General features: G+C 35.0%; 2 protein-coding genes across 7 annotated transcripts in view; both read left to right on the top strand.

The window, feature by feature from the left end:
- LOC117787467 (serine-rich adhesin for platelets) overlaps positions 1–1,334 on the top strand; it is a 28,185-nt gene extending 26,851 nt beyond the window's left edge. Inside the window, exons 19-21 of the mRNA XM_034626012.1 lie at positions 1–95; positions 703–919; positions 987–1,334. The exon at positions 1–95 is cut by the window's left edge and continues 619 nt beyond it. Coding sequence (XP_034481903.1) covers positions 1–95; positions 703–919; positions 987–1,073 — 399 coding nt within the window. The 3' untranslated portion in view covers positions 1,074–1,334. The remainder of the gene's footprint in view (positions 96–702; positions 920–986) is intronic.
- A 3,690-nt stretch (positions 1,335–5,024) lies between these two features.
- LOC117793651 (mucin-17) overlaps positions 5,025–25,034 on the top strand; it is a 31,442-nt gene continuing 11,432 nt past the window's right edge. For 2 of the 6 annotated variants that reach the window (XM_034634031.1, XM_034634026.1), the window contains exon 1: positions 21,829–21,907. The gene's annotated coding sequence lies outside the window, so the exon portion shown is untranslated. Of the gene's footprint in view, positions 5,540–21,828; positions 21,908–22,238; positions 22,518–22,793; positions 23,264–25,034 lie in introns of those variants that run through there. The other 4 variants (XM_034634027.1, XM_034634030.1, XM_034634028.1 and 1 more) reach the window with 4 other exon arrangements.

Genomic DNA, 25,034 nt, shown 5'->3' with positions numbered 1-25,034 from the left:
GCGGTGGCACCCACAACAACAGCCACAACAACCACAACAAGAGCAACAACGACTGAAGCGTGCCTCGAAACGGAAGCAGGGAAATCAAACCGTCTGTGAGTATTACAAGTACAGTCGAATGTCCTTATACTAAACTTATTTATCGTAAACATCTATTCTATTAAACTTCTGTATGTTTATCTACTGAACACTTTTCAAATAACTTGCCTAAAGGGAACTTTTTTAAAGGGCACTTCTCTACAAAAAAACTTCTCTAAAGTGAACGTCGCCAAAGCGAACTTCTCTATAAACTTTATAGTATAAAGGATTTCTCTACTGTCATTTTCACTATAAAAACTATTTTGCATTCAACTGTTCTATAAAGAACTTCTCTACAAATAACTTGAAGGGGAACTTCTCTAAAGTACACTTTCTTATATAAACATATATTTGGGTCTATTAACTTCTCTAAAATGAACTTTTCTACTTTATAACCCGATTATGAACTTCTCTATTGCAATGAATCACCAAATTGAACATTAAAGTAAAGTTGGCTTTAAAAATATACCCGGTTCTCGTAGAGTTTGATCTACAGAATATTCATATTTTATTTTAATATTTGTAAATGTTGTTCTTCTGTTTATGTAATTTTCTTTAATTCGTTTGTTACAATTCATTCATTCAACATTTGTTTCCTACTTTCCTATTTTCACGTTGTTGCAGCATTAACTTTATCAAGCGTCGCAACTCTGAGATAACCGCCAGCAGCAGCAGCAACAGCAGCAATCCCAACAACAACTCCGACAGCACATGCAACGAGCAGCCGCAGCTGATGTTGCCACTACATCCGAGTCATAGTCAGAGCGGTCAGAGCGGCCAGCTCCTGAGGCAGTCACCGGATGTCGTGGACATGGCACAAATGTCACCGCGCAAGGACAACGTAAGTGGCATAGACTTTACCATTTTCCTGTCCTCTGTGACAATGTAATTTCCTCTTTTAACTTAAGGACAAACCCTCGCTAAATCGCCGCCTGTGGAAACAAATCACGAAACGAAGACGCACCAACTCCGTATCCCAGATTGTCGCTGGTTAAGGCATCATTCTCTTTGGCCCATCTTGCACTCGCACTCGCTCCTTCTCCTTCTCCTTCTCCTTGTATCTTGTATTCGCATCGTGTTTAGCTAGAGATACATCTGAACGTATCTGTATTCACCTGTGTGATATTTGCCAGCGTAGTGCTTTCTTAGTTTAGTTAAAAGAATGTGACGGAATCGTAAAGATTCCCAAATCAAAGACCGTTTACACTCTATGTTACTGTGCTGTAATTTCAACAGAAAGCATCCAAAATTCCAAACAAGACAATGCCAAACGGTATGAAAAGTTAATTGATCTCGAATTTTTATTTTGCTCTCAGTAAATAATTTCATAACATTTAAAATTATTTTCTGATTACATACTAAAATCAGGAAATTTAAACTTGCATTATTCTTGTGTTTAGTAATGCAATTTAAACGTATTTCCACTACAGCTAGAGTGAACGGCCTAAAAATTTATTGAACTTAGATATTTTTATTGAGCAAACTTACATCAAAAACTTAATTAGAAAAAAAACAGTAAAAAAAAATTAAAACAAAACAAAACATTATGAAACTTATGCTAAGTTTTTTGATACTTGAAAACTTTGTAGCTAGTGAAACCCATAATCGAATGAAAATAACGACAAAGATGATATCGCAGATGCTAATGATAATGATAGTGATGATGGTACGTCAAATTGCGTCCAAGTCCAATGGGACTCCTGCCAATCAGCTACGGCATAACAAGTTGCTAACTAATGCACTCTAAACTACTTACACGAACAATAGCCAGGCCAAGACCGAAGCCAAATAAAGAAAACTAGACTCAAAACCTAGAAACATTATAAAAGTAAACAGCCAAAAGGGAAAAGGGACAACGAATGAGAACAGCCTGAAGATGCAATTTCGGAAACTGCTAACTTACATAATAAATATATAGCAACAACAAAAATAAGAAGTAGTAATAACAACAACAACAATTGGGCGGGGTAAGGTAGGGCGCAAACACACACATACACAATACGGCCAAAAAAAAAAATATATATATATATAACAGAGGCAGAGTGAATGAAGTTATGAAAAGCATATGAAATATGCTTGGTATATATTTTAGAATAAACACAAACACATTCACATAGAAAACGAAAAGGAAAATGATATCGCATTGGTAGCACGTCAAATTAGTTTTGAGTTCACACTAGACTAGCCAGTGTGAATGGGGCTTTTGAATTTGTTTATTTTCAATTAACAATGAAATTGCCTTACGTATAAACATGAACATGAACTATTTATTGTATTTGTAGCTTAATAATAAACAATAACTTTATACATTTTATGGCATTTTGCAATTGTCATTTGTCCACTAAAAAACATAAAAAATACTAAAATAAACTATTAATAAATATAATAATAAAAACTTAAAGAGAAAAGTAACAAAAAGTAATCGTAGTTGCAGATAGAATCAAACGAAATTCAGCAAAAACAATTTTAAGAATTCGAATTTTTTTGTCTTTTAGTATTTGAATGGAACTTATGTCACAGTTATACAGATACGGATACAGATACAGTATCTGATGGATTAAGATGATAAGATGATGATATTTATAGCAATTTACGATATGTGTACGGAGTATGTATGTGCATTTTGTAGTTTATTTCACATTGAAATTGTTGAATGCTAACGAATTATACGAAATTAATTACAAAAGTAAAAAAAAAAAAACAACAAACAAACAACAACAAATGATCAAGTACATTTATCAGCTTTAATAGAAATTCTAATATAACTTATATATGTAGCTATATAATTGATACAGACACACTTGCATACACAGATACATTACATAACTAGAATATATATATATACATATATAATAAATACTTTAAATAGCATGTACATTGTACAAGATCGAACTATTAGGCATTTATCACTTTTAATCATTTTACAACAAGCAACTACAACTGTGGCAAATGCATTGAATTTAAATTGTGAATGTAATGCCCATTTACAGTTATAGTCTACAGTTTATAGAGCCGTCCCCTCAATACCCTGAACCTGCAGGTCAGACGACATTCAAATACACGTTTTTTGTCTTCTTTTAAAATTCTCTGCATTAACGGTATCGCATATATAATATATATAAATATAAATATATATAAGATTTTGAAAAATCAGATGAGAAAATTTTTGAAATTGAAATACATTTAAACACACAAATATGGGATGGAATATTTATTTATATACATATTATATACATTTTTTTCTTTTTTTTTTTTCGTTATTAGTGCATTAGATTGTAAAAATATAAACTTAGCAAAATGAATTTTCCTCTTGAAATTCAACATTAAATCCAATTATTTGAGTGAAAAACGAATTAAAAGAAATTCAAGCAAAAACAATAAATCCAACTTAAAAATTTATCAAAATTGTGTTTTAAGTTACCTTTCAGCTGAAAAGTTTAAGGACATAGCACAAAGAAGAATGTATGATCCTAAGAATTTAATGGAAGAGTGCTTAGCAAGTAAGTAGTGAGTAATTATTGCCTTTTAAAAAGACAGCATTTCTTTACAAGAACTACACAAAATATGAAAATGGGACAGGTAATGCGAAACAACTTTTTTTTGCATATATACTATCACACAAAAAAACCTCTACACAAGGTAAAAGTCTAGTGACGAAAGCATATTCCAGCCCCAAAATTTCTGATCTCCAATTAAAATTTCCCCCCTCCCACTTTCACCCCCCTATCTCATGAACCAGGTGAGTTAGCAAAAGTTTTAGTATGCACTCGATCTGATCGGATATTGCTAGTCGCCTTTCGCACCCTTCGTGCTGCTTTCGTCACTAGCGTGGACTGCCGTCCGCAGTATTGTATATTTTTATTTCCATTGATCGATTTTGTACCCATTCATTGCAGTAATCATCGTATCCGTTTTCACATGCATAAAAAAAAACTAAAAACAAAAAATTTATACGCTTAAATTCATGATTCTCAGTGCACAACGCATCGTTGACTTTTAATAGCAAAAACAACAATTGATTCATGAAATAATAGAAGACATGCACAACTTGTAGTTACTCAGCACCTATATTCAATATTTCAATAAATACAAATTTATTATTATAATAATTATTTTCTCTGAATTTTAGTGTCAAAAAAAATTACATTTTATTATTTAAAAAAAAAACTAAAACTAAACTATTGGCTTCAATTTAAATATATTTTACTTGCTCACAGAAAGTGTAAAGCTTTTTAAATCATTTGTGAAAATAATTAAACTTTACAAGCTCAACTTTAAAATAAAGCTCTTAAAAACGGTAGGTTAAAAATTAAAAAAACGGGAGTCATTATTAAGTTGGATTTGGTAAATGTTACAATTTGCCTGTAACCTGGTGTAAACGATCATTGATATTACGAGTTCTTGCGAGTACTGCATTTTAAAATCGAACAAGTTCTAATAGTAAAGGATCCAGTAATTGTTTGAAACCGTAAACCGAGTCATTTACAATAATAACAAGGACACTGATCACGAATACAATTGCAAACACAGTTAATTACATACATTTTGCACAATTTAATTCAACCCACTTTACACAATGTTTTTTACCCACGGGGTATGCAAAAAAAAAAAAGAAAAACCAATTAATTGTCAAGCCCAACCCCAGGCGAGGCTTCAACCCAAGCTGCAGCCTAGACCTCAGCTGCAGTCGCGGTCGCGGTCGCCGTTGCCGACGTCGCAGTGCGTGGAGAGTAACATGCACTTTTGAAGCGTGCCGAAAAGAGAGTGTGGAGAGTTGAGAGCACTCTCTCTGAGTGTAACAGTAGCTGTCGCCGTGGTGGGCTTGGAGAGCGAGGCGCCGCTGTTTTTGCCACTGTCTCTGCCGCTGTCGCAGCTGTCGCAGCTGGTGCTACTGAGCTTTGAACGGCTCAAAGCTTCGGCCGCTCAGCTGTGCGCCGCTCAGTGTGAAAACGAGTTTCGTGGCGAACGGTCGATCAGCGCCAGTCGTTGCCGCAGTCGCAGTCGCATTCCGTGGCCCTAAAGAATTTCGACGCAGCCTCTCGCTGTATGTGTGTGTGTGTGTGTCTGTGTGTATGCGTATGTGTGTTTCTCTGCGTTGCGCCTGTGCATTGTTTATTTACATACATTACATGTTTTCCATTTGGCGTTTTAATTGGGCAGCGAGTGCAATTGTGTGTACCGTGTGTAGGCAGGCAGCCGCTTAGTAAATATTAGTTTCTTTTTTTTTATTTATTTTTATTTTTTTTTGTGCTTTCTCAAAAATCAAATAAAAGAAGAAAGAAAAAAACTGCACTTCTGTATATGTGTATTTAGCTGCATGTGAACTAACAGGAAACAGCGAGCAATTAAACAAACGACGTTCACGCAGTCGCAGTCGCGGTCGCAGTCGCCGTCGCAGTTGCCGTCGCAGTCGCAGTTAGAAGCATGGAGCCCAAGACTCGCTAATTGAGGTCGTCGCTAGGTAAGTTGTGATCTAGCTTATTTTTGTTCTTTTCTTTTTGTTGTTGTTGTTGTGGTTGCTGCTTCCGTTTTTCAGCGCCAACATTGAAATTCACTTACAGCACCAACAACTGAGATCGCAAAGTGCGCTTCACTTACATTGATACAAAGATACAAAGATACAAAGATGCAAAGATACATAGATACAAAGATACGTAGATATATGCATGTTGGCTCTTTGCATCACGTACAATATACAAACGGTAAATAATGCCGGTACTCACACTCCGCCCGTAACTCCCCAAGCTACAAAAAATTGCAGCACGTACAGTGGCACAAATACCATTTGCAACTGACTCAAATCAATTTGTTGAAATGTACTTGTTTATTTGTAAAGATTTGATGAGGAACCTTTAAACTCGATCGAGAATTTGCTTTTTCTTATATATCCTACTTTTATTCGAAAAAGAATTTTCAAAAAATGATTTTTAAAGTCAAAATTGATCGAGTGAAATAGGCAACAGTCGTAGTTACACTGTACGAAATAGTAGTCAATTCCATTTGCATTTTTTACTTTAAAATTTTTTTTTAATAATTATACATTTATTATTTTATTACTAAAAAATACACTTTGGCATATGTTACTCATACATTTCATAAAGATTTGCTCACATTTTTGGGGTTTTGTAAGAAACCAAATGACATGTCACATGTCTGCTATTTTGCACCACTGTGCGTGGCAAATGTGGCAAATCAAAATGACAGATAGACGCTGCAACTGCAGCTGTGTCTAGTAAGTATATAAAGCGTTTGTAGCTGCCGCTGCAATATGTACGTTGCAACAACGCCAGTGAAAGCAGCGTCAAATCTGCGTCTTCAGTAAATGTATCTATGTATCTGTATTTGTATCTGTATCTGTATGTGTATCCGTAGCCATAGCTGTATTAACAGCTGTATCTGTATATTTATTACTATTGCCACAACTGTTGCTAGCTGAGAACTTGGCTGCTGGCATTCCATCAACATCATCATCTGAAAACCATCAACTATAATAATTATCTAACTATCTGGCCGCATAACTATCTATCCATCTATTCCTTTATATATCTATCTATCCATCTATCTGTTGCTGCTGATGCTGCTGTGACTGTGATTATTATGATGGCTCACAAAGCCGCAACGGAAACGCGCCACTTGCTTTCAGATCATTTTGGATTATTTTTTTTCTGTTCCTCTTTTTCTGTTTATGCATCGTTTTGTATCTATTAGTCAATCAGCTGACTTAAGGTCAAAGAACAGCTGCTAAATGCATATTCAGCACAAATCTAAACCACCAAAAGATACTTAAAGATACTCGCTATACTTGAAAACACACACACATGTGTGTGTGCGTGTGTGTGTGTGTTTCCTTTACGAAATAATTCACAACAAGTTTCAGCTTGAAACGGCAAGTGCAAAAATTTGTTGCGAAAATTGATTAACATCAAACTGGTTGGCGCCCCTCACTGTCCCCTCTCCTTAAACCACCCCCCACCAACCCTTCTGCTTAGATGGTTAAACTTTATAAAATTGCTGCTCAACAGTTTATTTCTTGTTTCTTCTTTTAATTGAATCTCATATAAAAATCAAACGCAAACAACATAAATAAAACATACAATAAAATTTTAAAAAAAATAGCCGACAAAACAATTATGATGATGATTTTGATAGGGAGCTGTTGAAGGAGAATGATCATTGAAAGTTAAAAGCTTGCGACTGTAAATTGGGGAATGATTTAGATTGTTGTTGTTGCTGTTGATTTTGTTTTTGGAAACATTTCACTGGACAACCAACTGAACTGAACTGAAGTGAACTGATAAACTGGTTTGTTTTCAGTTTATTGAATTTGAGATTTTTTTTTTCATACATTTGCATTGCCACGCAAAAGCGCTTCAAATTGTTGTTGTTGTTTTTTTTACGTGTATTTCTTCATATGCTGCTTCTTGCTCTTTTTTTTTTTTTTGTTAACAACAATTTCAATAACAAAACAAGATGATTCTCCGGGCATGCTCATAAAACTGCTCAAGGTATTTGACCCAAGACATTAAAATGAAAACGACGCAAAAAGCTCACAATACGCAAACGAGAGGTTTAACGAGCTCGAGATCGAGCAATACAACCCCCAACCCCCAACCCTCAGCCTGAAGTCTAACCCTCACCCCTTTTTCAGTTTATTCTTAAAAAAAAAAAGTGTCAGCAGCTGTCTTGAGGCTTAAGATCCGGGAATTCCTTTCATTTTAAGTCTCGAGCTTTATGAATTTCAGTGTTCCCATTGAATTGTAGATGATGATGATGTGTGTGTGTGTGTGTGTGTCTGTGTGTATGTGTCCCTATTCTTTTTGAGGGCTAGAAACCTATTCTGATTGCCCATTCACCGCATTTCCCATTCACATCAAACTCAACTCAGCTCAGTCGAGTTCAGGTTCCACGTTCACTCACTTTCATCTGTCCACATGCAGTCCAAGACCTTTCTAATTTGAATGAATCGTTGTTGTTTTAGTTATTGTTGTTGTAGTTGTGTGATAACACTCACTCGACTCACTCCAATTGGCGAGCATCCGCTAATTGATTGGGTTTTCCTCAACAAAAAAAAAAAAAAAACAAAAACAAAAAAACAAAAAGCCAACCCAGAAATGCAAATACAATGCGATTGTCTTTATTTTTTCCAACTGACTCAATAACCCTATTATCATCAATATTATTACAATGATCTTTGTTCAATATAAACACATACAATATCGGTAACCTAATCGCCAGATGGATTCAACATGAAATCTGTCTAAACATTGAAACTATGAATCATTTTTATATTCAGTTTTGCTTAATTGTTTTCTGTATTACGAGCTATTGCTTTTTCTTTAGGTTACTGCTAATAATCTATAATCTTTATAAGTATGATAAATTATGGCTTTTATTTTCTTAGCACTTTTCTCTGCATCAATCAGTTAGAAACATGTAAAGACTTTTCCTCTGATTATTATAGTTATTTGCTAAAGTATTATCTACATTGTCTTTAAAATACGCCTTCTTTGTTTTTTTTTTTTTTTTCATTATAACTGATGAATTAGTTATATATAATCTTTAAAGGAATAAAGTGCAATATTTATTGTAGTTAGAGTATCATATGAGAGTACGCTTTGAGATCCCGCTTATTGCCTTTCAGGGTACTTGAACTTATGTCTTCACTCTCTTCTGCCTTCTGCTCGCCACAAACAATGGAACCTCACAGCGGTGACGATTCGAGTAGCTCAGCGACTGCTTTTTGATTCTTTAGTTCTTTGGATATGCTTCTGCATTGTCTAGAACCAGACAATGCTTATACCATACCATACATAATAATTAGAATCATGCATAGCTCTGTCTCTTCTAAAACTGTGTGCGTGTGTGTGTGTGTGTGTGTGAGTTCGCTGACTGACTGACTGACTGACTGTGACTGTGACTATAACCGCCGCTACCGAGCTGCAAAACTCAGCTCGGAGCTCGAAACGCTACAAACTTGCTCATAATCACATGCCACAGTCACAGCAGAGGAGTCAGCTCATACACTGCCAGAAATTGGGAACACACTTAGCTATGAAAAGTAGACTTAATGAAAACAACACTGAAATTGTGTGTTATTATACATGTTTTACAAATGCATTATCTCGATCCGTTTTTTTTATGTTTTATAATATTTTTGAAAACTGTTTTCAAAACACTTGATATTAATAAAATAACTGGAACGAAAATATAAATTTATCTATATATTTCCATAAATATAACTCTTCATACTTCTCAGGCTTCGCTATACAAAATAATATTTTTTTAAAAAACTATGATATGAAATAACAATAAGAATTTGAAAATCATAATAAGGTCAAAAACAGGACATTCTTTTGTCACTTAAAGAAAGTTAAGTAGATATGTTTTTAATCTCAAACGAGCTCGTATCTTTCAGACTTTACTTTATCATTGTGCTTAACTATTTTTGGCAGTGTATCGAGCTTGGTTATTTCTTGGGCTCATTAAACATGGCTTCGTTTGTTCTGAGCAATTACGGCAGAGCCTGGAAGAATCAAAGAATTAAGAACCTAAAACCAAATACAGTGAAGCCACGAAAACAAATGAAGCCGAAGTTCAAAAAGTTGTTGCTGATATTTGTTGTTGGCAAAATAATAAGAAAGACGTATATCTAAGAATCCAAAAACGTTACAAAATTGATTGCCGACAAAGCGCCGATTAATGCGATGTCCGATGTCCGATGTTTGATGTTTGATGTCTGATGATGCCATTAATCACAGCTCAGCAAATTGAATTCTGTGCATGTATCGCCCAGTCGACAAATTAACGTGTTTTTAATTGGTCAGTCAACTGGGAGCACTAAAAGTAACAGCTAAAAGCTAAAAGCTAAAAGCTAAAACAGCGAGCAGCAACAACCAAACTCGAAGCATGCCACGACGGCAACAGAGGCAACAATGGGGCAATTGTCATGTGAAGTCATTGAACTCCAATGTGCGGAGCTGAATGTGCCAAGTTAATTATGATAAAAGAAAAAAAAGAAATAAAAAACTCTTAACGGGTATGGATCTCATCTGGGATGGATCATACAATGATTGCGCAGTTTCATTATTTTTATTTTTATGTTTTTGTAGAAGAAGCGACTTGATTATGAAATATTTGTACTCGTTATTAATTCATAAACGAATCTGTTTGAAGCGTTCCCAATTGCAGCATGACCTTGACAAGGGCACACACACACACACATGTGTGTATATTGTACACTGTTAAACGTGTTTACCAAAACCGGTTGAAGATGTTTCCCCTCACACTCTTTCCATCTTGTCACCTTCCCATTGAAAGTGTCGCTGATATTTAAGACGCTCCAGCAATGCTTCAAAGATTTCCATTTGACACTGTCAAATGTTGATCGGACCACGTGCGAACTTAATCGGGATCGTCTTTCCCACATCTTCCCACCGAAAGGCAAATTTACTACGCATCAGCTGATTGAACAACTTTTCCCCCTCAACAATTCATTCAATCGTTTTCATTTTGTTATTCTCTTCAATTTCAACTTCATTCAATTGTGTTGCGTATGAAAGCATGAAAACGCAGTCAACCAGTGATTAGTTCGACTTTTAGGGGAAAATGGATTATAGGAGAGGAGTAAAATATAGGAATTACACGTAATATTTGAAAAAAAAAATATTGTAAATTTCAAAGAGTTAAATACAATAATTAGAACTGATCAATTAAGTTGGTGGTCTTATAAAAAGAAAAGTCAATCTGCCTCTGATCTGTTAATAAACATCATTTGGTATAAATGATCAAACAATGAAGAACAATCAGATATTTTTAGCCCCATCTTAAAAATTGGAAAAAGATAGAAGATAGAAACAGATAGAGAGAGCAAAAATTAAAAAAAAAATAGAGAGAGAGATAGTGATAGAGCTTATATTTTTCACGATTAATAGATAAACTTTAAGCTTGTTTCTAATTGATTTTCGAATGGAGCAAAAGTCATTCATTTTTATTCCAATATCTCGCAAAATCTTATGATAGGTATATATATATCGTCCATTTTGAAGCACTTTCCAACACTGGCAGCACTGAGTAACAATATTGCAACACTTAAATGTAGTAAATGCTATTCAGCACACTGAATTCACATTAAACGCCACATTCCTAGGCCCATTTAATCGGAATTATTACCAGGCAAAGTCTATCTGCCCTCTGCTTGGGATTTTTTATTAGCTTTTTAAAACTTTTTTTATATTTATTTTTATACGTTTAGTATTATTTTTTTTTGGTGCTCTGCGAGCCGTGGCGATTGTTAATCGTTGTTTTTTTTTTTTTTTTGGTCGCTTGCATAATTTTTGCTGTTTTGTATGTTGTGGCTTTTAGTCTGGGGTTTTGCTCTTTTGTCTGCCATTTGATTTGTATTATTACTTAATTGCTTTGAACCTGAAAACTGTTAAAAACTATACAAAATCAAATAAATAAACGAAATACTACAACAACACGCACTTATTGTATCACTCTTGTGGCATATGGAAATTAGTCGAAATATTTACATAAATTGTCTGTGTAAATTCTTGTTGTGTATTTTTTCTTCTTTCTACAAAGAAAAACGAAACACGCGCCACAAAAAAACAAACCAAAACAGACCAAAAAAAAAAATCCAGTTGACTTCATTGTCACCAAAATGCTGACATTGAAAATTGGGCAGAAAGCAGCTGGAACGAATGATATAAACGTGAAAAGAGGGAGACACACAGCACAGTTGAAGAAGAAGACGTTAAGTATATAGAAGTAGTAAGTGAAATAGTGAAAGAAGAAGAGAAGAAAACATTTGTTGCTGAAATGTGAGCAGCATTCGCATTGAGGCAAATGGGTCACTGCGACGAATACTATAACGTGTTTGAGTTTGAGTTTGAGTTCGAGTACGAGTTTGAGTTTAGTTACGAGTACTCGTACTACATTCATGTTGGGCAAGGGCCACTGAAGACGTGCGTAAAATACCCGACAGATTTGATACAAAATAAAAACCAAAATCAAAACATTGCGATCATTGTATAATCATAGTACCTACGTGACACGTTTGACAACTCTGAACCAAGAATTCAACAAATGGAACAATTTCGTTGTTGGCGAAACTTTAATTAAAGAATGCATTAATCTATGAAAAATCAAGTGAAAACACAACATTATATTTTACATTTATTAACCTACGTTTATAAGCACTCAACCTAAATAATTAAAGAGATTCAATAAAAATATGGTTTCGAAAAGTTGAGTTCTTTATGAAGAAGAAGACGAGAAGAGAAGAATAGCTATATATTTAATTAAAATAATGTTATAATATGTATTCTATTTCTCATTTTATTTCTTCACCACGAAAAAGAATTGATTTTAAAAAGAACAGTTCGATTTCATTTTTTTGAATATATCAACCCCTTTTTGCGAAATGATCGTAAGGGACATTTATTATAAAATTGACTTTTTGATACAAAATTGTTTTAAAATTCCTTACTAATAAAAAAAAAACTGTCTACTGAAAACAATCTATTTTTTGTCACTTAAGATCTTCATCTTATATATTGCTTTGTATTGAAAATTGCAATGGGAACAGGTATTGTCTTCACTAAAATAAAATAAAATAAAATATCCAAATCAAATATGAAGCTGTTAGATTGTTGGGCAAGTATCTGCTAAAGACGTGCGAAAAATAAAAAATAAGAAAAAAAATTTTAGGCGCCCTGCCCTGCCAGTTTTGTATAACGCTATAGAGCCGTGTCGTCTGGTAATGAGCACTACTTTAATATACAATAAAATAATGCTGCGATACGATACGATACTTTACGATAATACTTACGATACAATACAAGACGATATGTTGACTATACGTGACATGACTGAGTTATGTGTATAAAATTAAGAGACTTTACCTATTGCTTTTTATATAAGTTGAGTTTGAGAGACTTTGCGAATTCCATTAGTCGAATAGCCGAAACGGCTTAAATCATGCGGCTTGCTTGCGTGTTGCAAGTGCTTCCTGCTTCACAGGCATGCAGCACGCACTGGACACTAGAGCGAGAAGACGATAGAAAGCATAAGAGAGCGACTGGGAGAGAGAGAGAGAGAGAGAGAGGGGAAGAGAGAGACTTGTTTGGCCACTATTCGATACTTGGGTACTCAATTTTGGGGCAGCAGAAAGTAAAACTCGCAACTCGCCGTCAAAGTTGTTGCAGCTGTTTTTTTGATTTTCATCTTCTTCTTCTTCTTCTTCTTCTTCTGTTTTTTGGGGTCCGTGCCTCAACCAGCTGCAGGTGACATACTTTTTTCGGCAACATGTCCTAAAATAATTTTACTTTTTCCTCGCTTAGCAACTGGTTTGCAGTTGCTGGCCACTTTCTCTGCCCTGGCGAAAATGAAACAACAGCGACAATAAGAATAATCGTCATGAACTGTCTTCAGGTTTTTCTAGTCAGCATTTAGCACTTAACATATGTATATATATGTGTGTGTGTGTGTGTGGGTCCAATTCAAGGTCAACCAGCTGTCAAGCCTCACAATTGCTTCCAAGTCTCGACTTAATGAATTGGCGGACTAAGAACAGCTGACAGTTCCCATACACATGTAGGTATAAACAAATTCGGAATAACAAATACCCTATATGTTATATAGTACATATGTATAACGAATCCGTGTCCGGCCAGTCAATGACATTTGGCAACGTATTCACAATGCATTCACCTCCCAATGGACATTCATTCAACTCAACCTCAGCTTAATCTTAACTTAAACTCAAAGTCGCTACTCGAAATACAGCTGGTGATGATGTTTCTTCAGCCGAGTCCGGGATATCAAATGGTATCAAGTGTATGTGGCAAGTTGCTGTTTTTGTTGTTGTTGTTGTTGTTGTTGGTAATCGATACAAGAGGGTCAACAGAGCGCAGCTCGTTGTTGCATTTCTTTCCACGTGTAGTTCCGTTTAAAATCACAAACTGTAAAATATGTTCCCTTCTTTGGCTATGGATTTCATTAGCTTCAGCAAAAATCACAAATGTAAGCTCAGAAGGTAGTTTCTTGTAAGAAATTACATTCCCAAAGAGGAAAATTGTTGTGAATCTTTTCCGACCTTTTGATTTTTAAAAGTAATTATTAGACTTTTCACATATTTTACGAAAAGTCAGCCCCTCTAAAATATATATATTTATGTGTGAAAAATAAATTTGTAACAGATTAATAAGACCTTCAATACTTTGGAATTTGAATTTGAATTTAGTTTTAATATCTAAATTTAAAAAAAAATCTGCATAAAAGTTTTATCGTGTTCGAAAAGAATCGAAATTGACCCACTGGGTGGTAAGTGGGTGACTCAAGGCTGCAAAATACATTTTGTAAGTTCTATAAAAAAAAGTTTAACGATAGTTACTCAACGAGCTTTTTTTATCATATTACCCCCCTGGGTGGTAATTTGAGGAGCTCAAGGTTTCAAAAGTAAAATTTTACATTTATGTGCAATCAATTATACATTTAAATATAAAAGTTTACAGGCCAATAGAAAAATAATTGAACTAAATAATTATTTTTTTATTTATAATTTTTTTATTTATATAATAAAATAATTTCATTTTGAATTTTTCAATTAACTTCTGTAAGATTTATTGTGAACAAAATAAAAATCGATTGCAACTGCAATTATGCCTCCCTGGATAGAATATGATAAGAAGAAAACGACAGGCAATGCAGGGTTAACCCAGCTCGTTAATCTTTGTTGGAAAACTATACCGTAAAAATGTTACAATTTTTAATAAGTCATCACATTTACTTTGAACATGATTTAGTAATTCTTTTAGAAAAAAATTTCCTTTGGGCGGAAGTTGACTTAAAAAAAATTGGTAATACATGGTTAATTCAGTTATTCACATAAATTTCATTAAACAGTCAATCGCATCTTGGTTAGATTAATTTGTTCTATTCTCTTGGATTAACCAGGTCTGGGTATCGTTCTGCAGCCAGGGTTGGCTTAATGGAAGTAAAGTTGGGTTATGTAAGACATTATTGCTGCACAGTGGGTCAGGTTAATCAACTCTGCATCGGCCTGCATCTAGCATATTAATGCTAATTGATGTTTGGTATGCAATCAAGCGATTGCCACCTGGCTGCCCATTCAGTTGTCCATTTTCATTGATGAAGTTGCGCTTGTGCCCCACCCACTCACACACACATACACACACCCAGACACAACAGAAAAGGCAAACAATTGCAGTAGAATTTCATATCTGGCTGGTTGACTTAAGCCAAGGTGAGCCACATTTGGCCTGGCCAACTGCAGGCGGCCAAAATGACCAAATCGCCAAATGAATTAGGCTGCATTTTTCACTTAGGTGTTTGCTGTTCATTAAGCAGCGAGAGTTGCGAAGGGGGGAGCTGCATTTGGCATGCCCACCAGCCCAACAGTCAGACAGACAGACAGGCGCAGTTGCAGATACAAAAAGAAAATATAAATACAGGGACTTTTATCATCGGCACACCGAAAATTTAATAACCCTGCAACTGAACATTGTTCAAAAGGGTTTTTGTAAAAAACTTTTTTCTAAAACTATAGTTTTTATTTAAATGATGTAAAAATTTCTTGAAATTCGAAATAGTTTTTCTTTACAAAAAGTAATTTTCGACTGATTGTTACTTTGGCATCTACATAACTTTATTAAATAGTTGTCCGAAATTAACTAAATTTGGTAAGAATTTATAAGATTATCAAAAACAACAAAATTGCTAATACTAAAGCTTTATTTTCGAAAAACTGAGAGACCTGTTTTGCATAGATGGATAAATAAAAACAAATCATCGTTATAATTAAATATATATGAATATACTTTATAGGCTTTGCCACGCCTATTTTAATGTGTTTCACAATTCGTGATAAAATGATAAAAGACTTGGCAAGGGTATAAAAAATAACAGATGCAGATACAAGATACAGATACATTTGAAAAGATACACTGTGTGTATTTCTAAGGCTTGAACGGCAATTGTTTAACTGGCAACCGGTTAAAAGCGAGTGTGAGTGCGAATGCGAGTGTGAGTACCCATACGAGTACTCGTACTCGCACTCAGACTTGTAATTGTAATTAAAAAGCGCGGCCAGGCAAAGCCAAGTCATAAACAAGGCAAGTCAACAGCGATCATCATCAACATCATCATCATAGTCTTCTGTGTGGGACTGTAATTTCGTATTGGAATCTGTATTCGAATTGGAATTGGAATTGAAATTGAAATTGGAATGGATTGCTTTTAGGCTCTGATTGGATGATCGCGGCACTTGCCGACAATTTCCTGTCATTAGTTTTGCGCCATCTCAAGGTTGTTTGGCAAGCCCAGCCGTTGCGGCCATGAGCATCTCAAAGATGCATGCTTGTACTTGCAGCTGTCTTATTTTTTTCCTTTTTTTTTTTAAATGTATCTCTGTATCTTTGTATCTTTGGTAGCTGCGTTGGCGCTGGCCGGTTTCTGGTTTTCCACTCGCAATTAAGGCAACGCGCTAAACGTCTTTTCAAATGAAATGCTAGCCAGTTATTATCCAAGTAAGTGCATAAGAAAGCCCCCAAGTGGCAAGTGGCAAGTAGCAAGTGGCAGCAGCAACAGCAACAGCAACAACATTTCATTTCTCTTCACTTTCTTCCATGGCAACATGCAACAAAACAAGCAAACAACAAGTAAACTTGCCACCAGCCAGTGAAAAATAAAGAAAAAATAAAAAAACCGGCACCTTTAGTTATTTTTGTTGCTGCTGTTGTTGTTGCTGTTGTGGCACATTGCAATGTGGAAAATGTGCGCGCTCTAACAAATTTATGAGCGCCACTTGAACGTTGCAATTGCAACACCGCCAACTGCAGCAGCTGCTGCTGCCAAGTGTGGACCTGATCCCAACCAATATCTTGTTTTTTTTCATATATATTTTTTTTTTTTTTTTTTTTTGGGAGGCTGTGACAGGTTGCCCCCAGTTGTCGTCGATTGGGCGACATACCAACTGAATTTGGAATTCAATGTTCGACACTCGACAGCTGGGAAGATATTTTGTGGCAATCAGATACAGACTGAGACAGCAGCAGTAAGTGAGAGTGAGAGGGAGATCAAGAGACGGAAAGGGAGTTAATAGATGAGAGCTTAACTTTTCATTTTACAATTGTTTTGATCAATCGTTTGATCACATGTTGTGCGCAAAAACTTTAATTGAAATGAAATCGAAAACACAATATTGAGACAGTGAAAAAAAAGAAAGAGAAAGAGAGGCAGAAACAGAGAAAAAAAAAGAAAAAAAGAGGGAGAGATAGACAGTAAAAATTTACCAAACTAATTTAAAATCTTAAAAATTGCAAGTTAAAATAATTTTTAATAATATTGTTGTTTTAATGCTTGCTTAAATGTACAAAAAACCGGAAGAGACAGAAAGACAGAGAGAGGCAAACTTGTTAATTTAAAAATGAAATTAAGCGTGCCAAAAACCTTAAGAAATGTAACTTAAAATGCAGTTTTTTCATATCATAACATTTCCGAACTTTCGACCTAAAAACTTTAAAGCTTCTTAGAAATGTGCTTTTTAGCTTTTATTGAGAAACAGAGGCTTTAAACCGAATTCCAACTTTCAACAGAAACTTAACGCGAGCTTTAACTTAAGACAAAACTGATTTTTTTTGCAAAAGAAATTGGATTAATCCTAAAATTATAATTGTAAATTTTAAATCTGTATTTAATAAATATTTTACCAAGTTGTATAATCAAGTATCCCTGGGCTGAATCAACCTATGCCAACAACAAATTGCGTATATTTTCTTTATCCAATAAAATATTGTTTATACCAACTTAATTAAAAGTTATATTGAATCCAATTGCATTTTGGAATATAGTAAACTTTAGCTGAGCAATAAAAATAATTAAGCAATGTTAGCTTTCACTTGGAGCCACTGTGCACAGTGCATTGATAGGGTCCACTAAAATTCTCACTTATGATAACGATCTAACGATATAAATCTAAATACTTTTGCAAGCACACACAAATGCACAGTAACACACACACACACACACACACACTACATTTGACCGTAATTGAATATGAAACGACTGTCATGCAAACGCTTCGCCTATAAGTACACTGAAAGAAAAAAATGCAAAATTTAAAAGTTTCAATCAAAGTTTTAGTCAAAACCTAGGAATATTTTATAACATACAAAAATTCTATTTTTCGCTAAAAAAACCAAAAAAGATCTAAACAACATGAAGTGAACAAAAAAATAATCAGTTTTCATCTGATTAACTTTAGATTAAATAGACCTGTAAGTAAAATTTTTAAATATATTTTTTGAATATGTTAACTCTTAAAAAAACTAAAAAAAAATATAAAATATGTAAAAAACACTTAACTGATTATTAAATTTCTTAAAGAACTTATTTGTTTATTTAATAATAAACTTGTTCACCCTCAATTTATGTTACATACTGGTATTTATTTTTGTTGATATTTACATTGCACTTTTGTTTTTATCAGTGTAGGGCGGGGTGCAGGGGTCTGTGGCCTGCAATTGACCCAATTCTCTGCTGTTGTTGTTGATATTTCTTTTTATTTTTTTTTATTTTATTCTCTTAATTTTCTTCTCGCTTTTTTTAACTTTTTGCTATTGTATGTGCAACACTGGGAGGCGAGTCATTAAGGCTGACATCGACGTGACTGTCAGTGCTAAAGGTAAATTGGGTGGCGGGAAGAGAAAGAAAGGGAAGAAGCTGAGAGTGGGAAATGTGGAAGGGGGGAGTCGGCTACTAGGGCGCATATTTGCCGCTGGCATTGATTGAAGTCTAATTAAAGAAAAAAGACAAGAGAGATAGAAAGAGAGAGAGAGAGATAGACAGAGAGAATGTTCTGCTAACGGATCTAGCACTCGTCTCAACGTTTATGTGGAGCAGCTGTCGATGGAGCAACCAATGTTGCAAGCACACAAGTTGCCACAGTCGAGGCGTGTCGCAGAAAATATTTAAGCAAGATTTTAGCCCATTCAACGGATGCAAAAAGCAAGAAAGAAAAATGTGAAGAAAAAGTAAAACTTTTGGAGGCTGAGACATCGACATGAAATGTAGAAATCTTTCTTTCTATCTTGCGTTTGTGAGTGGCAAGAACAGCAACGAGAGTAACAACAGCAACAACAGCAACAACAACAACTGAGAGCCAATGATCATAACTATCATTACGCTGATCATATGGTTTTATTGTCGAATTTGCCGTCGAGAAACTTGTTTATGTTGTTTTTGCTGGTTCTTTTTTTATTTTGTTTCTTTGTAGCTCGGAATGAGTTTGTGCCACTTTTTTCAAGTTGCGCATAAATACAAAAAAAAAGAACTAAAAATAACAAAAAAAAAAAAAACAAGGAAAAAAGAATTTCCGTTAACGGGGTCAGAAGCGCGAGTACAAAACTCTTGGCCAATGAATCTTATTTTGGCCAGTGAAATGCTTGCTCGATTGTTGACATTTTGCATATTTGTAGACGAGCTGTTAACAATTCCAACCCTCACACACACACACCCACACTCCCTCCCCCTTCACCCACGAAGCCAAGTGATTTTCAATGTTCTATGTTAAGGTTGAGGTTATCAGTGCACAAAACGTGCCAAAGTAAACAATATCAAAGCAAAGACAAGGGCAGTCCAAATAACAAATGTAAACACAATTGATAAACAAATGGATGGAGTGGAGTGGAAGTGGGAATGTCACGAGGGACAAATGGAGGGAGGTGCTATCATCATCATCCATTTGTCGAGTGTTTTTTTTTTTTTTGATAAGCGAATATAGTTACCAATGTGTAACTTGTATCTTCTCATCGATTTGTGCCGTTAATATGTGGGTTAAACAAGCGTTAAGTGATTAAGATATAGACTATAGATCCCCCCACCCCTCTTACGATCAGTTATTAAACACACACACACTTACCACAATTTGGTAATTCCCAAAGACCTAAACAGTTTATAGACTGTGGCGTGACTTGACATCCATGAAACACTGTATTGTTGTAATTTATTAAAAGCACATTTCCTAAAGCGTTATCTGATTAATGGACTACTTACTGCCTGGACTACTTTATCGTTCTTGTAAAACATTCAACGTTAGCTTATATAATAATAAATATAATAATAACTTAGATAAAGAATAAAATCATGTTGTAAGAGCGGTAAACCTGAATAGCCATATATTAATTATATTATATTATTAATTTTGGAGCTAAAATTTGGGATAACGTTGGTTTGTAACGACGAAATAGAGCACTTACGTACTTAAAACGTTAATTTACTTAATCTCAATATTTTTTTTTAAATATTATTACTACCATTATAATCGAATTAGAAGTAATAGCAGTAGTAGTATAAGTAGTACTAGTAGTAGTAGTAGTAGTACTGGTAGTAGTAGTATTCAATATATCTTATTGAATATTATTACTACTATTATAATAGAATTAAAAGTAGTAGCAGTAGTAGTAGTAGTAGTAGTAGTAATAGTAGTAGTAGTAGTAGTAGTACTCGTAGTAGTAGTAGTAGTAGTAGTAGTAGTAGTAGTATTAGTAGTACTAGTAGTCGTTGTAGTACTGGTAGTAGTAGTATTCAATATTTCTTATTAAATATTATTACTACTATTATAATAGAATTAGAAGTAGTAGCAGTATTAGTAGTAGTAGTACTAGCACTAGTAGTAGTACTAGTAGTAGTAGTAATAGTAGCAGTTGCAGTAGCAGTAGCAGTAGCAGTAGCAGTAGTAGTAGTAGTATTAGTTGTAATTTTAAAAGTAGAAGAAAAGGTCAAAATATACATACATAGTAGTGAAAAAAAATAGTAATAAAAATTGGTCGAAATTAGAGAAGTAGTAGAAATCTCAGAAGTAGAAAAAAATTTGTCGAAATTCTAGTAGAATTCAAAAAAATTGGTTCAAATCAATGGAGTATAAAATGTTCTACTTCAGTAGTACCTCTTGTAGAATAAGTTGAAATTAAAGTATCAGTAAAAAAAAGGTCTAAATTCTAGTAGTATGTAGTAGCACTTTAAGTTGTAGGCATGTACTACTTTAGTAGAAGCTCTTAAATAATATTTTGCAATTTAATCTTAAGTATGTACTCTTCACATCGCACATACATATGTTAACTTGTGCTGTGGATGAAGCTGTAACCATTTCTAGTGGGCTTGTAAGCTTAAAATTAGTGACGTTGAAATTACGAGTAATTAAATAAATATTTGAGATCCAAGCCCAAAATCACAAAGATTGACTGACAGATTGACTGCAGGTTAAACATCGATTGTCTTGCGGCGCGCCCTGTGCCAATGCCCATCTTTGGGGGCAACAACTTGGAAATTGGTGCGTGGCAGCAATTAATAAAGATGGTATAGGCGCAGATGATGTCATAGTGTGAGAATACTTGTGTGTGTGTGAGTGAGTGTGAGTGTGACTAGGCGAGGCGGCCTCCTTAGTCAATGCTAATCGATAGATAGACTGGGCGATAAAAATGGTCACGCATGTGCCAAGAGACACTCCTGACTCCAACTCCCATGCAAAAGCTTTCTGCTACAGCACTGCAGGCAGCGCACCCAGAGCCCAAATAACCCACGTCAGACAGCGCTTAACTGAAGGTCGCCGCAGTCGCAGTCGCAGTCAGAACGAAAAGCTTGCGCAATTTGACTGAAGCAGTAGCTATCGCAGTAGCAGTCGCAGTCGCAGTCACAGTCACAGCGCAGTAAACAGCGACGCGCCGTCACCTGTCTTATGCAACGCACAGCGCTTGAAAATTCTCAGTTCAGTTTGTCCAACTGCCGCGACAAGTGAAGATAGCACACGGTAATTTGAAAACGTTAAACGAAGCAAAACAACAACAACTAAAGCAACACTCGTCTACAAAATCTGCAGTTGCTTTTTTACTTCTTCTTGTTTTTTTTTTTCCTTTCACCCTGCGCCGGCGCCAATTGCTCTCAATGTTGCTGCCTGTTGCTATTGTTTTTGTTGTGTTGATAAGATAAAACCGCAGCAGCAGCAGCAGCAAAAACAACAACAACAAATTAACTGCTGCGAACGTGAGAGAGCGCAAGTGCGAGCGAGCTTATGAGAGCGCGCACAGCTGAGCGCAGTTAGCCTGTCCTGTATTGTTGTTATTGTTATTAGAGTTGCTGCAGCTATTATTAGAGAGTTACCGTTGTTTTATTATTGCCTGCTACTACTATTATTCGCCTGTGTGTGATTGTGTGAGTGTGTGAGTAAGCTGCTGCTTGTATTGGTGTTGTATTCGTGTTCTGTGCATATTTTGCGCGTTTTTTGTTTTCAGTTTTGTTAACGTCGTCGTCGCTGCCGCCTCGCAAAGCTGCTGTCAAAGCAAAGGCAGAAGCAAAAAAAATAATAATACAGAAACAGCAACAAAAGCCGAAAGCCGAAAGCAAATACGCTGCTAGCAGAAGTTAGTACGCAGTTCTAAGTACTTTTCAAGTTTACTTTAATGCGGGCTATATACATATGTACATAAATACATACATGTGACTCTGTTTATGTGTGTGTTGTGGGTGTTTATTTTTTTGTTTATGACAACGTGCAAATTGTTAACAATAACTGCAAAAAAAAAACAACAACTTAACAACTGCAATAGCTGTGCAACAATGCAAAATTAAAAAATATATATATATATATATATATGTATATGTTAAATAAAATACAGATAAATAAAGAAAATAAACACAAAGAAAAGTGGCACGCGAAGTTCTAGCAATAACAACAAATGAGCTAAAAAGTGACCCTCAAGGGCCTGTCATACACACATGCATACATTAGTATGTGGAGAGTGGAGACTGGAGAGAGTAACAGCAGCAGATGATAGACAAACAAAGACAGAGAGTACGAAAGAGAGAGAGAGAGTTGTTGTTTTTGACATTGCGACAGGCAATTGTCATTTTGACAGCTAGCACAATGATGAATGACTGCCAATAATAACAATAACAATAAACATAAAGTGGAGCAGATTTTGTGGACAATCAGTGAGAGTTTGCAGAATTGCAAAAATCCTCCAAAAACTTATAAACTTTATTTTTTATTATCATTATAATTTTTTTTATGTTTATTTTGACTGTTGAAAGTGCACTTTGGTTTTAAACATCAATTGAAATCGGGAATTCGCTTAATCACCATAAAAACCCATTGGTAACCGTTTAGGTAAGGGCAACAACTGTATCCTCATTTCGACCGGTTTCAAATTCCGTTTCCGTTTGTAATTTGCGGAAACAAAACTGATTGCCGCAAAAAACGACAAACTTGACGTTATTTTTAAAAGTTAATGCATGTTTTTTAGTGCATTGGATATAATTGAACCATAAATTTCAATAACAGCCAATTGGTTATTTTTTTTTTGAATGCAATTCCGTTTCGACGAATTTTGTACAGAAACCGATTTTAAAACGGAGCCGAAATATACAGGATTACGCCCTCAATATCTTTGCGATGTAGATAAGCGCTGGGTATATTTAATAAATGTTTTCATTTTAGCTAGATCAAGCTATTTTTTAAATTTATTTAGATACAATGAAAACAGCAAAACCACAATATTTTTGGGTATTACTTTTTGTTCTAGAATTATACTATGTATGTATGTTTGCCAAACAGATTGAGAAAAGAATCACAATCAAATTAATTTATTCCCTTTTACATCTTGCGGCTATAATTTTTTTATATTCACGCCAATCATCCCTATTAGCATTTCCTCCAGCTGCTGATTCACGCATTTCAAGAGCTTTTAACCTTTATATATAGATAAGTATATGCACTGGCGTTTTAGTTACGCAACCCGATTTCTTGGTAAGCCAATTCATTCAATTAACTGGATAAAAATGGCCTAAAGAGTTTAACACCTGACTGACTGTGTGACTGTCGATTATTTATTTATGTGACCCACTATTCGAGTTGAAAACGAGCTGGAAACAATGTGCTAAATGCCATGGCATCCATCCAATTTCAATTCTAATTCCTAATCAACTGTCTAAAATTGCGACACAAATTGAAAATAATAATATTAATAATGCTTTGATAAAGGCCCCTCTTGAATATTACTCGTTTTCATATTTAGCATAAGTGTTAGTATTAGTCATGGTCCGGCTGATAACTTGGCGTTTCTATCTCTTTGTAGATAAAGCACACACTAGAAAAAATGAAGCAGAAGGGCGCCCACTTGTTGTGTAAACTTTTCCACAGGTGTCTGTTGTTGTAGCTCGTTTATCAGACCCCGTTTCTTATAGGTTCCCTGGCTAAAGCATTAGCCAGAATTTGCATAGTTGTCTGGCCGTTTGGCTCTAACTAGTTGACTGAAAAGACAGCACAATAAAACACAATGATGAGCACCAATAAAAATTCCCTCACGTTGCCGTGTGATATCATCGCTTAACTTTGAATCAGTCCTCAGTTTCAGTTTCAGTCCCGTCTCAGTCCCGTCTCAGCCTCAACCCCAGCCTCAAATGCAATGCCAATGCCAATGTCGATTTCAATGCAAAATATTTGAAAACAATCGAATAACAAAACACATTTACACACATCTCTCTCTTAATATAAATTGTGCGGATTGCCACATAAAATTCCCAATATAATTCCCGTATACAATTCCAAAGCTGTGATTAATCATCTGACGTCTGAGTCTTTGTTTTCTTGTACCCTGTACACAACGTTTAAGGGGTATTATATGCATGTGGGAAAAAATCTTTTTTTAAAACTAAGGAAATTATTTCTCTTAGGCAGAGATAACAAAAGCATTAAAAAATATATTTCTAAATATATTTAAGCTGTTTTTTCATTTGATGCATATGTACATATGTTGTACAAGATTTGGGTTATATTTGAGTTTATTACAGGGCAACTCGCAGTCGATCACACTCGTTTGGAGTATTCGCAGTTGTTTGTTTTTGAGAAATTTTGTGGTTTTGACTCAATTGGCATATTT

Source organism: Drosophila innubila, chromosome X, assembly GCF_004354385.1.
Source record: "Drosophila innubila isolate TH190305 chromosome X, UK_Dinn_1.0, whole genome shotgun sequence".
In the NCBI taxonomy this organism is placed as follows: domain Eukaryota; kingdom Metazoa; phylum Arthropoda; class Insecta; order Diptera; family Drosophilidae; genus Drosophila; species Drosophila innubila.
Note: the sequence above shows the minus strand (reverse complement) of the source record. Positions and strands in the feature narration are given on the sequence as shown.